The sequence below is a fragment of the Haplochromis burtoni genome, unplaced genomic scaffold, assembly GCF_018398535.1.
Source record: "Haplochromis burtoni strain Fernald_Lab_line unplaced genomic scaffold, NCSU_Asbu1 Contig_4, whole genome shotgun sequence".
Classification (NCBI taxonomy): domain Eukaryota; kingdom Metazoa; phylum Chordata; class Actinopteri; order Cichliformes; family Cichlidae; genus Haplochromis; species Haplochromis burtoni.
The window spans coordinates 579,864-592,471 of NW_024582365.1; the positions used below are offsets into that span (position 1 = coordinate 579,864).

The 12,608-nt window shown below is 40.4% G+C and overlaps 1 protein-coding gene across 8 annotated transcripts in view; it reads left to right on the forward strand.

Moving 5' to 3' along the window:
• Positions 1-12,608, forward strand: part of diaph2 (diaphanous-related formin 2) — a 353,656-nt gene that overhangs the window by 126,678 nt on the left and 214,370 nt on the right. For 6 of the 8 annotated variants that reach the window (XM_014333843.2, XM_014333845.2, XM_014333847.2 and 3 more), the window contains 3 exons: positions 314-418; positions 5,416-5,478; positions 8,603-8,959. In XM_014333843.2, coding sequence (XP_014189329.1) covers positions 314-418; positions 5,416-5,478; positions 8,603-8,959 — 525 coding nt within the window. The remainder of the gene's footprint in view (positions 1-313; positions 419-5,415; positions 5,479-8,602; positions 8,960-12,608) is intronic. The other 2 variants (XM_042220601.1, XM_014333852.2) reach the window with 2 other exon arrangements.

Below are 12,608 nucleotides of genomic sequence, written 5' to 3' on the forward strand. Positions count from 1 at the left end.
CATCGTACCGGGCACCCTACTGGGGCAGTGAAATCATTGTAACGACACGGCATAGTTTCTGCAAAGGTTAGAACCATCAGGATACATGAAAGCCAAGCCTGAACCAAAGACAGAGGACAACAGGGCTCTGGGGACACGGGGCCTATGAACAGAAATTGTCCAAAGAGTGTAAGGTGGTGTGTTTTGGTGTCTGTTGACATGCCCTGTGGCCAATCTCTGGAGACACCCTGCCGCTCACCAACCTCTGTGCCCGTGTGTTTACATCTTTGTATATGTGTTCTGCACATAGACATCTTAGTATTTCTTGTTGCAGTTTGATGAAGAGTTCAGTGCACGGCAGGAGGCCCAAGCCGAGTCTCAAAAGAAGGAAGAAAAAATCAAAGAGTTGGAGGGGAAGATCCAAACCCTGGAGTCCCAGGTAAATCCATTTTTACTCTACAGAACAATGTTGCATTCCCCAGAGATCTTTATAGTGTATCTTTCCCCAAAGAACAAGAAAACAAAGATAGGTGAAGCTCGGTTGTCCAAAACTTTTCTGTTTTTAAAATGAAAGACTAAGAATGTGCAAATAAATGTGTTTGTCCTAAAATCGTAGCACAGAAAAGTAATGGCGCCACTAAAAAGAAAGTTTTGTTTTTATCCGGATACCTTTCCACCCCACTTACAGATGCAAAGCTACTGTAAGTGGGAGTTATCACCCATGCAAGAACATTTGATTTAATAAGGGGTCAATCTCCTTCTTAAGTTGTATTTCTTTATATGGACGAATTGCTCTATTGAAGCTTTTCCTATGAAATTCTATCATCACAGACATCGATTGCATTTCTTTTTCTTGGCCTCCACATCATTTCTTCCCAGGCAAAATCTTCCATTTTGAATGCAGAAAATGACTGCTATTTCCCCCTTAACCCAATTTCAAACACTTTAGTACTACCTTGGGACAAAAAGGCAGTTTGCCTCCCTGCTTAGGGAATTTAATATAAACCAGCATTGAAAGATGGTATAGCTACATCCGTACCAGAGGTTGCTTTTTCTTTCAAACATTCATATCTCGTGGCTTATGTTGGTACTTACCAACTGATAAACTGCACCTGCATATGTGGTCCAGGAATCACTTTCACAGCTCACGTCAGTCTACAAAAAATACTGTTATGCAGAATGAACTTCAGCTGGTTTCGTAGCCAAAGTTATGTAGCCGTTTTCTCCTTCGGATTCAGTTTGTGTGTAGATCTCACTTCTGTGCTTCATACGCCTACAGGGTGTGTCGCCACTTCTTACCTGCACTTGTAACCTCTGAGGTGTCAAATTGAGCCATAAAATATGCAACATTAACGCATTACATCTAACAGTTTAATAGAAATGTAGGTGTGTGTGCAAATGCACAGCCCTGATAAAAAGAATGAGTTTTACATATTTATAATTAACTTTTATCATCCCTAGTAAGTTCTAAAATCATTTTAGTTCAAGCTCAGATGAACAACAATACATTAAATATTGTTATTTATTTAACAAAACTTTAGCCAAATATAACAGAAGCAATGTGTGAAAAACCAAGTGCACCCTTCTAGTTCTGGGAATTAAGAGTTTAAGTAGCAGTCAGGTGCTGCTAATCAAATGCACTTGATTAACTGATCATCAGCGTGTGTGAGCACCTCTTTAAAAGCAATTCGTGACAATTTGCACATCTGGGTGATACAGGTGTGGGCTAATACAATGCAAAGGAGGAAAGATATCAGCAGTGATCTCAGAATAAGCAATTGTTGCTGCTCATCAGTGAGGAAAGGGTCATAAGTACCTGTCCTAATGGTCCCACTGTAGTCCATCATTCTACAGTGGGAAAGGGTATTTGCAAGTGGAAACATTTAGTCTTCCCAGGAGTGGACTTGCCAGCCAATTCACCACAAAGTCTGACTGTTCAATGCAAGAGAAGCTGCAAAACACCTACAAGCTACGTATGTCAGACTCTGCAGGCTTCAGTTAACATGTTAAATGTTAAAGTTCATGTTAGAAAAGGACTGAACAATCATGGCTTGTTTGATAGGGTTGGCTGGATTAAGCCTCTTCTCTCCAAAAACAACATGGCAGCATGGCTTGGGTTAGGAAAGCTGCATATGACCAAACCACAAGGCTTCTGAAACCATCTCCTTTGGATGGATAAAACCAACGTGGGGATAATGCACAGCGCCACATTAGGGAAAACTAAACACAGCACATCACCACAAGCATGTCAACTGTCAAGAGCAGTGGAGGAAGGGTGATGATTTTCAGGCAGGCTTGTTTTGCAGAAATAGGACCCTGACAGTTATTGAGTAGACCATGAACTCTTCTGTATACAAATGTATTTTACATTCAAATATGAGGCCATCTGTCCAGCAGCTAAAGCTTGGCTAAAACTAGGACACACAACAGGAAAATGATCCCAAGCACAGCAGCAACAACAAAATGGCTGTTGAAAGAAAAGTACTGCAATGGCCCAGTCAAGGTCCAGACCTCAACCCGAATGAAAAGATGTGGCAGGACCAGAGAGCTGTGTATAAATGAATGCCTGCGAACATCACACAGTAAATACGAGGATGCGAGAATTCCTCCACAACAGGAACTGATAAAGTCATCCAGAAAACGACTGATTAAAGACATTTGGGAGTTATTGCTGCTAAGAGGAGTTCTACATGCCTTTGAATTATAGGGTTTGCTTTGTTTCTCACACATGACTTCTACATTTTGGCTTAATTTTAATAATAATGAGACGGTTGCTGTTTATTTCAGGTTGTATTTACTTAATTTTAAGACCTTGTAAGGAATATGTAATCCTTTATTATGTCCTGATAAGTCAAAGCTTACCATAGAGAGCGTACTGCAGTAAACATCTGCATACCTTAGTATTTACCAAGTGTCTGATCAATAACAGGGCGTGTTTTTACCTGTGACATCTAAAAGGACAAATCTCTTCTACCCCTGTATCCACTGAGCATCTATAAATCCGTGCTGTTTGTTCATGGGTTTGGTCATATAACAGGTACCTCAAACAGGCTGAATTTGTTTTGGCTTTTCATTGTGCCCAAACTAGTTCATCACTCATCACTCCTCTCCTAAGCACTGCAAGCCCATTTTAATCAGTCCATAATCGCCACCTCCCCTGCTCAGCCTTGCTCTTTCTTTGCCTTGCTCAGTCTTTGTGTACATCAGGTTGTGCTACCTTTACCTGCCCTAATTCCCTTGTTGGAGCTTTTAACAATCTTTTTTCTGCACTATAACACACCTTTCCCTCATCTTCCCATAGCAGGTCTGTGTCTTTTGAAGACTAGCTGGCTATGGTGCATTAACACGTAGCGTACAGCAGAGAAGCCCCGGAGAGTCAAACTCTCTCTTTCTCTGTTTGTCTGAATGCTCCTTCAAAGAACAGCTACTGCTGGAGAGCTGCAGAGACATTAACCTCGACAGGGAAACATGTCATTATTTGGCACAAATTACCAGAGTGTTGCTGTTAGAACTTTAGATTATTCCCAATTCAGCCTAACGTAACTACGCTATATACCGTATCGTATTTGTAAGAGAAGACTGCACTTGCTATACCTTTTGTCAGAAAATTACAAAAAATACTGGGTCTGTAGTAAGAACTCAAACAACGATGTAATCCTCTCAGACAGATGAGATTCTGTTACTTCAGGAAGGCCGGTCTGTAAGAATGTTTTTTTTCCTTTTCCGTGTTTGACACGATACTAGTGCCGTAGAAAAGTCATTAACTGTGAGTGCGCAGAGCCTTTAAATCGGTGTGAGGACACGCATTCAGCTTGCCCATCAAAGCAGCTGTGCGATTACTGCCGTTTTACTGAATATGAATGAAGTGGGAGCTAACGCTAACCTTTCATCTCCTACACTGAATTCTTGTCAGATATTAAAACTCACGCATGCCTGAGTTGCTTCTCTTCACCTTGTTTGTGAACCAGCACATTTAATGAGAGTGTTTCTTCAGAAACTTTGGCATTGTAACAAGCAGCCTGTTTGATGTGTCTGTGTGATTATCTCCCAATTGAGTTGAGTGGAAATTCTCCTTGTAAACATTAGGAGAAGGACTTCGAAATCACAACAAAGTGCAATCCATCCACCTTTTCCCCAAACCTTAGCATGGATCCATTCAAGGCAAAGGGGAAGATATTCACTGAATTGGCTCCGGATTTGATGAATAATGTAGCACTGCAGTGGTAGACTGGAAAACTCAGTGCCATCCCATTAATAGGTTTTAACAACCTGGGGATCTTGTAGCTGACCCAGCATGGCCCCGAGAGCAACTGGAGGTGCAGTAGACTACTTTCTCTGCCTTTTACTGCCAAACTGCTGTCTACCTTGACTGATTAAAGAATTCTTCTAAACTGATAATGCCTGCAGAAGTTTCAGTGTAGTAAATATGTGTGCCTTTGCGTTTACCCCAGCATGCACGGTTAAATTTAGAATATTCACATCTGTCATACATCATTACATTCTTACACATGCTTTTATTCTAACTATCTGGTTTTCTCAGAAAGCAGGGGAAATGATACCTGCTGAAAATCTTGCTCTTTAAAACTTAGATATCTCTTAGCTTTGAACTTTTAATCCCTGAGGTTGAACTATAAAGCAGCATTTCTCTTTGCTTTGAATATTGCACTTCACTACCATTATACAAAATTCTTTCAAAATAAAAAACTCTTCTTAAGACACGCAGCTGAAAAGTTTCCATCTTCTCTTCCATTACACAAATTCAATATTTAGTTTTCTACAGTTCATAGTAAGGAATGTTCTGTGGGAATAACTCCATAAAAACACAAAATTGTTGTTACTTTGGAATATATTCCTATCTTCTTTCTTTTGGCAAAGTTGCCCGGAGTGAAATATCAAAGCAAAATCGGTACATTTCTAATACAAAGGCTGCGCAGTAAAATCAATGCCCATCACACATCTAAGAGTTCTGGGTTGAAATCTATTTTGTGATGCCAGAATGAGAAAAAATTGAAATAGAATTAGGTTTTTGAAGGTACACCAACTGCCAGTGATGCTGCGCCTTGTTCCTTTCACGCAGTCATTGCTCTGCGCCGGCGTTCTTTTGAAGAAAGATTAGATGTTGTTTTCAGTGTAAAAGTACAGTACACTCTACTTTGCCTTTTGCACATCAAATAGCTTGTTCAGACAAAATGGGAATATAACACTGTACTGCCATTGTCATTAACTGTGTGAAGGACGTCCTTGTTGTTTCTCTGGCTTGATTGTGTTTGGCGTGAGTACTGTACCTGCTCTATTGTACTAGTCTTCCTGTTCCCTGTCAATCTAACCCATCCCCATTTGTGCCTCTTTGTTGCCCTCTGTGCCTCTTGTAATGTATGTGTTCCCATGATGTGTATCTGTGGTGTGTGTATGTGCGTGTGTGTTGTGTCTGCACAGTTAACTATTGAAAATGACAAGCTCAAAGAGGCTCAGAGACTCATCAGGGAATCTGAAGCCAAGGTGGGTGTCCCCGTTGCATGTGTGGCCCTTGACATAATCTCACATTTAATCCCCGACAAATCCAAGTGCGTTTTAATGTCATTGATTTGTGGTGCTTTAAATCTGTTTTTGGATTGTTGGACTGATCTTTTGTCTCATGTTTTCTCTCAGCATGCTTGCCCTTTGTATTATATAGCACATATTACATAGAACTTTTGTGAACTTCACAAAAAAAGTTCACAAAAATACTTTTTTTTTTCTTTTGATATAAATGAATTATGTACTGTATTGTCTCTTGACTTTACTAATCAGCAACAAATAATGTGCTCTGTATACTGCATGTGTGGAAGAGCGAGAGAATATATCAACTGAACGCTGTTTTCAGCCGCACACATTGCTTGCTTGTTTAATGTAATTTTCATAAGTAAACACTTGTGATTGAATTTCTTTATCAGAGATGAGATTGGGCAAAGATTTAATCACATAGCATTCAGAGTTAATTACCTGTCACGCTGACCTCCCCTTTGAGTTCAGAAGAGTATGAATCCATTTGGGTGGGTTAGATTTTCTATTAGATTGGTTGTCTACTTTACACAGAGCTCCAGATGGGCTCTGGTAGAGTAACATCAATAAAAAAAGGATCACTTGCCAGCACAATATATTTTAATAAAATATGCTGCCAAATACACATATTAGATCTGAAGTAAAAGTGAATTTAAATTGTATTTTAGTAAGTAATCATGGTTTTTGCACATATAACATAGACCTCTATTTACTAGTTCACATATATATACTTTGGGTTTGTATATTTTGTATACACTGCATGCAAATCATGTGTGACCTTGATAATTGCAACACAAGAATCACCTTATTTCCTTTAAGGTAAAAGACGTACAAACGTTTATTCGCTGTACAACATTTTGAAAGTGTTTATTTTGATACCTGAGGAAGAATATGCCGGCGGCAGTGGTTTGGGATCCCAGGAGTTCCATGGAACACTGGGCTTATTATTACAGGGTAGAACAGGGAGGTGGATAGAGAGAGAGATACTCGGAGGGCCCCTCAGTATGGAAACAACGGCACTCTAATTTAGCAGCTAATTTGCTTCCATTCTCTCATATTAATCTTAAAAGAGAAAACGGGCCACAGAGGGTTTGAGATTGACAGACATGTAATCATTGGATGTAGATTTTACTGAGAGGCTCTGGGCAATCTGTGGGAAAAAAAACAAAACTCCAGGCAGAACACCTTTTTAATTCCGTCTCTAATAAACAATCCGCCAATGCTATTATGTAATGAAACAATATGTAATGTCTTTAAATATGAAGCCAATTGCATTTTAAGCACACAATCAAGTGAGTAGGGGAAATTTAAATAGTACGGAATTGGTTTTAGAAATGAAAAGTGCAAGAGGAAATCCTATTTGGTAAGAGCAGACATCTAATCAGCTCTGAAAATCAAACCCTGTCAGAGCTAGGGTGTACTTACTGTATTTGCATTATTTATTTTTGGTATATATCAAGCAATTACAGATTTTTGGTGTTTTGTTGATTTATTAGGCTGGAATAAAAACTTACAATTTACAAATATAAACTTTATTATTAATTATCTCCAATGAGAGGACGGTTTTCCAAACACATAAGGCCTCCCTCTGCACTTCAGTCCTTGTCGGCTCAGTTATCCACATGCAGCAGGTTCCTTTTGGAGTACCCCTTTATCTTGCAGTAGATCATCAGTAGCAGTCCAAGACAGTTTAGTTGGAGTACATCCAAATATAAGACAAGAGACGTTTTGGGGAGTAGTGGTATTGAGTTGGGAGTTGGGAAGGACTGGGACTAGCTGGTTACCAGCAAGTGAGCTTTCAAAATAAGAACACCTGGAATCTTTCTGTATGAGGCCTCATAGATAATGGTCACAGACTGAAAACCAAGGCATAAAGGATATAGGGTTCGTGACTATGCACAGAAAGAAAGGTATAACGATGCAAGACATTTTGTGTGTTAGTAAAACTGTCCAAGAACATGGTAGCTACTAGCTACCGTCATTCTCAAATGAATGAACCACCGACACAGTCTTTCTAGGTCTGACAGCCCAGCCAAGCTGATTAATCGTGGATAAATTGTTGTTGTTAGACATGTAACTTAGAACTTAGTGGTTGCTGTTGAGATCCATCTTTTGGAGACATTCTGTTCCCCAACATCTTTTACAGGGCAATCACTAGTACAGCACTCCACCAATCAGGCATTTATGGAAGAGCGGCCAGATGGATGCTAAAAGGCACATGACAGTCCACTGGAAGTTTGCCACTACCTGAATAATTATCACAAAATGAGAAGCAAATGCTCTGCTAAAGCTAAACACAAATTTAACTATAGCTGCATTTAACTATAACAGTGCAACTCTAGAGAGACATGAACATTGCTGTTCTTTGACACCCCCTATCATACCTAGTTGTGCCTGAGCATTATTGCCATAGAGAAAAGGAGAAACTCTAAAAAGCTCAAAGACTTAAGGTTCTTATTTCTGCCGCCAGAATGTTAACCAAATTCTAACTGAAGAATCTGCAAATGGAATATTTATATATTTGATTGAAACATAATCTATAAAAGACAACTGTTGTTACTTTGTTGCTGAAATATTGTCTAGTATTGATTGATGAGAGAAAAAATCCATTATAAAATTAGGCTGAAACATAATGTAGAAATGTAGACATCATAAAAGGGGCCTGAAAATGCTTTGAAGGAATGACATATAGGGAGTGGCGTGCAAAGGAAACGATCCTTACAGGGCTGATAGCAAAAGTTAACTTCGCTAATTTCCAGAGATATGCCAGTTAGACATAAGAAAATTCACAGACCTTTATATGTCTAGTGAATTGGCTCCCACTTGACCTTATAATTCTTGACTTTAGTGACAAGTTTCAAGGATATAAAACGGATGCATTCCATTAAAGGAGGTAGATGTGGCTGAGTTTGTAGAGCAGGTAATCAGTAAAAGCAAGATTAGTGGTTTGCACACACAGGACACGGAGGCCTCTTTACTGTCCTTGTAGCTTTTTGTATTAGGAACATCAGTTTCAATCAAATCAAAGGGAGTTTACATGCATATGTGGGCCATTGTTGACATCTGTGTTCTGTATTTGCAGATTGCTACAGGCCTTACTGCAACTGGAGCACCACCTCCACCACTTCCAGGAGGTGCTGGAGTTCCACCACCACCTCCACCTCCTCCTCCCCCACCTGGTGGTGTTCCTCCACCTCCTCCACCTCCTCCACCTGTCCCTGGCCATGCTGGCATTCCGCCACCACCTCCTCCTCCACCGCCAGGTGGTGGACCACCCCCTCCCCCGCCACCACCTGGTTTTGGGCCTCCACCCCCGTTTGGAGGCCCACCAGGACCTCCACCACCTCCTGGATTTCCTGTTGTTAAGCTGCCTTATGGACTGGAGCCCAAGAAGACCTACAAGCCTGAAACTGTCATGAAGAGGGTCAACTGGACCAAGGTATAGCAGTCTGAGCAGTCATTGGCTGCAGTAGATAATCTTATGTTCCCTTGTAGTATTAGTTACTTAACAGTGTACAGATGCAATGTTACACTTCCATTTTTGTTGTTGCATTACCTAATTTGCACATTATTTACAAGCATTTTTTTCACACAATTTGGACTGGCATTAGAAGCTGATTGATTGTATATTTTGTTGGTAGGTTTGCAGAGTGATAAAGTGTAAAGTTGAAGGTTCAAACTAAAAGAAACCTCTATTTAAATCTGTTTCTAATCTAGTCAAACATTCGTTCAGCCATAGGCCAAAGTGCTCCATACTCAGCACCCATTTCAAAGGATTTAACAGTAAACAGTTTTCACTCAAATGTCCTTGGATTTGCACATTCTTAGCATAATTGAATGGAGACTTTGTTGTGTAATTTTCCATCACATTTGAATATAATTTCAATAGGACATTCTCTCGCATTTGCATTGTATTTTGCCATAGATAATTTATCCGTTGCCCCAGGAGTTCTCAGGATTATTTTAATGGTTCTTTACTGATACTTATGTGACCTTGTGTTTTATTCTGAAATTACTGACTGCAAACAAAATATCAGACTAGTTTACTTCACATAATGCTAGAAGTGCAATGAATTTGTAGAATCAAGCCACTTAAAAAATAATTATGAAGGCTGTCGACAGTATCTATTCGTGTGCTTATTATTTTACAGTGCTTAAACAGGTCATGCACATTTTTCTGTCTTATCCCAATTATTTATCCAACCACATGCCACCAAAGGCATAAAGCGACAATGTGAAAATGCAAGTCAACAGTGATTGCACTGCACTAAAAAGCACTGAGGTGGTGTTCTGGGTTTGAATTATTGGTCACCTTGAGAATTCTTTAAAATGGCAAATATGCTAATGTTTGACTCTGTGTAGGAGGTTCCTGAACGGTAAGTAAGATTAATAATAATGGGATGTCATACCCATTGTGTAAACAGTCGGGGAAACAGCAGTTTGTTTCTTAATAGAAGGCATTCCTGTGTGTTTGTTTTTGCCTTGATATTTTAAATGTGATTAGTCATTTTCCTGTGAAATATCTATGTGGTTCAGTTGTGTTATATGACTTGTGTGCATGCGGTGTAGCACAAATGACCGTTGTCTCTGAAGTGTACAGAAACAGGTTAATGTGCAGCAGCATTAACCTTGCCTCCACAGGAAATGTAGTTTTGTGATGCAAATGAAATTCATAACCACCTGAGGAAAAACAATCTGTGTCTCTTGTGTCGATTAAGTGGGACATGAGTCGTCTGTCTTCGCTGTGTGCAGCAGGCAGAAGTATAGGAGTACTAGGAATGATTTGGTTGTATAAAAAAGAACGGGGAAGGACATTGTTTCATAATTTCAAACCTTCCCTCTATTAGACGATACATGTCCAACGAAAGTATCGTACACATGAGAAAATGTGACTCTTATAGTTTTAAGAAGATGTTGAGCAGCTACCATCCATCCATCTTCGTTTACTTATTCGAGTCTGAGGGGCAGAAAATGCCAGTAGAAAATTTATCAGTCAAAGTCCTGTACAGCTCTCACTACTGCTGCACAGGGACTGGATAGAGGACCAGTATCCTGAACCAGTCCAAACAGGTTCCCCTAAGGCAGACCTTCCCAAAGTGTGGGGCCCGCCCCCCGGGGGGAGGGGGAGCGCGGTATGAAAAGGGGGGGGGAACAAAAAACAAAACGCTTGGACGCTGCCAGCACGGGGCGCCCACAGAAACGCAAAGCAAGAGATGAAGCGTCGCTGAATATGTTTCCAAACCAACTTCATTCTAAGCCAAAGACTAGAAAATACGGTGAAGCAAATCTGCCCTTTGTCTTCACCTGCACAAGTACCAAGGTACACAGCAAAATCTCCAGTGTTAATTTAACACTGGAGATTTTGCTGTGTAGGTCTCCCTGCAGAATTGGTTTTCCCTTCATCGGGAGCAGCGCTGGGTTCTCCAAATCACGGACAAACAGGATCCCACGTTCTTCATTTTTACTTTACAAACACTTGTTGTAATGACTAACTACTCCTGACATGTTGGAGATGTTTGCTCTTTATACAGTAAAGTTACAGCAGGATACAAATAACATCAGGCTGATCCTGCCACGATTTGTCTAAATCACGGACAAACAGTATCCCAGATGTTTGTTTTTAAACCCATTTTGCACAGAGAGGCATTTTTTGAAAAATGCATTGACAGCAATGTTGAACATTATTACACACAGTCAGATTAACAGTAACAGTATTTTGTCTCTATCTGCCATTCTGCTATTCATCTCATGTAAACAATAACGTGGCGCACAGCGTGACGTGAATAAAGGCGCATACCTTTGACGTTGCGTGACGGACTCTGTATTCCTCGTCACACATAAACGCAAAAAAGGAGTTTTAAAAAACCGCAGTTCTCGGTGATTTGAAACGCCGTTTACGTGGACGAAACAGCTGCGTTTTCAAAAATACCCGTGTAGGTGCAGACGCAGCATAAAAGAGTTAGTAGTTTATTTTCTTACTACCTGTAATTTATTGAAGATTACTTGTATTTGCTTAATTGTTTACTAAATGTTTGAGGTGTGAAATAAACCGCAATGGAGCAGAATATGGGCGTGTGTGGTTGGAGGATGTGTGTGTGCGCACACAGGGGGGGGGCGCGAACATTTTTCTTGTAAAACAAAGGGGGGCCTAGCAAAAAAAGTTTGGGAACCACTGGCCTAAGGAATACGGTTGAATGCCTTCTCCAAGTCCACAAAGCACTTACAGACTTGTTCGGCAAACTCCCACGTAGCCTTGAATGTCCAAAGGAGGATAAAGACCTGGTCCAGCGTTCCAGTACTCATTGTTCGTTTCCATGAGATTCGACTAACAGACAGACTCTTCTCTCCAGCAGCCCACATTTCCATGCGACCCTACAGAGGCACATTAAACAAGAGAATCCCACAACATCTAGAGCCAGAACATAGTCGGGGTGAATTTCATCCATCCCAAGGGACCTGTCATCTAGGAGTTATGAAGTCAGTGGCGTCCCACCCTCACTGTACACAGTATGAGTAGAGCATCACTTTCCCTCCTCAGTTACTGATGGTTTGCCAGAATCCCTTTCAAGCTCTCTCAAGGAGTCTGGTTCTAGACCTTAAGCCATGTGTTGAGATGATACCTACTATATCTACCTGGTATTGCTCAACATCACTCATTAGTTCAGGCTCCTTTCCTACCAGAGAGATGATGGAAGTTTTAAGAGCTAGTTTCAGTAGCTACAGGTTTGACCAGTTTGCCTTGGGTTACGCAACCAGCATAAGCTCCCAATAACATAGCTCCTGGGATCACTTCGACACACAAACACCTTCACCACGATAAGGTGGAGATTCAATGGATGAGTTGTACAGAGCACATTGAGGTAGCTCATATTTAAGCTCAAAATTAAATCATTAAATTGCAGTAAGTGCTTTCTCACAAGCATAAAGATGTAATTTGTGTTTCGCTCTGCTCAGGTCCAACAGGGTAAAGCCAATATTCACTTACAGGCCAAATGTTAAACAAAATATTAGGAAAATGAGAAAATAAGTTCAGATTCATTCAGTTTTCTTTTAAGCCAATTTAAAATGGTAACACTTTATTTATTTTT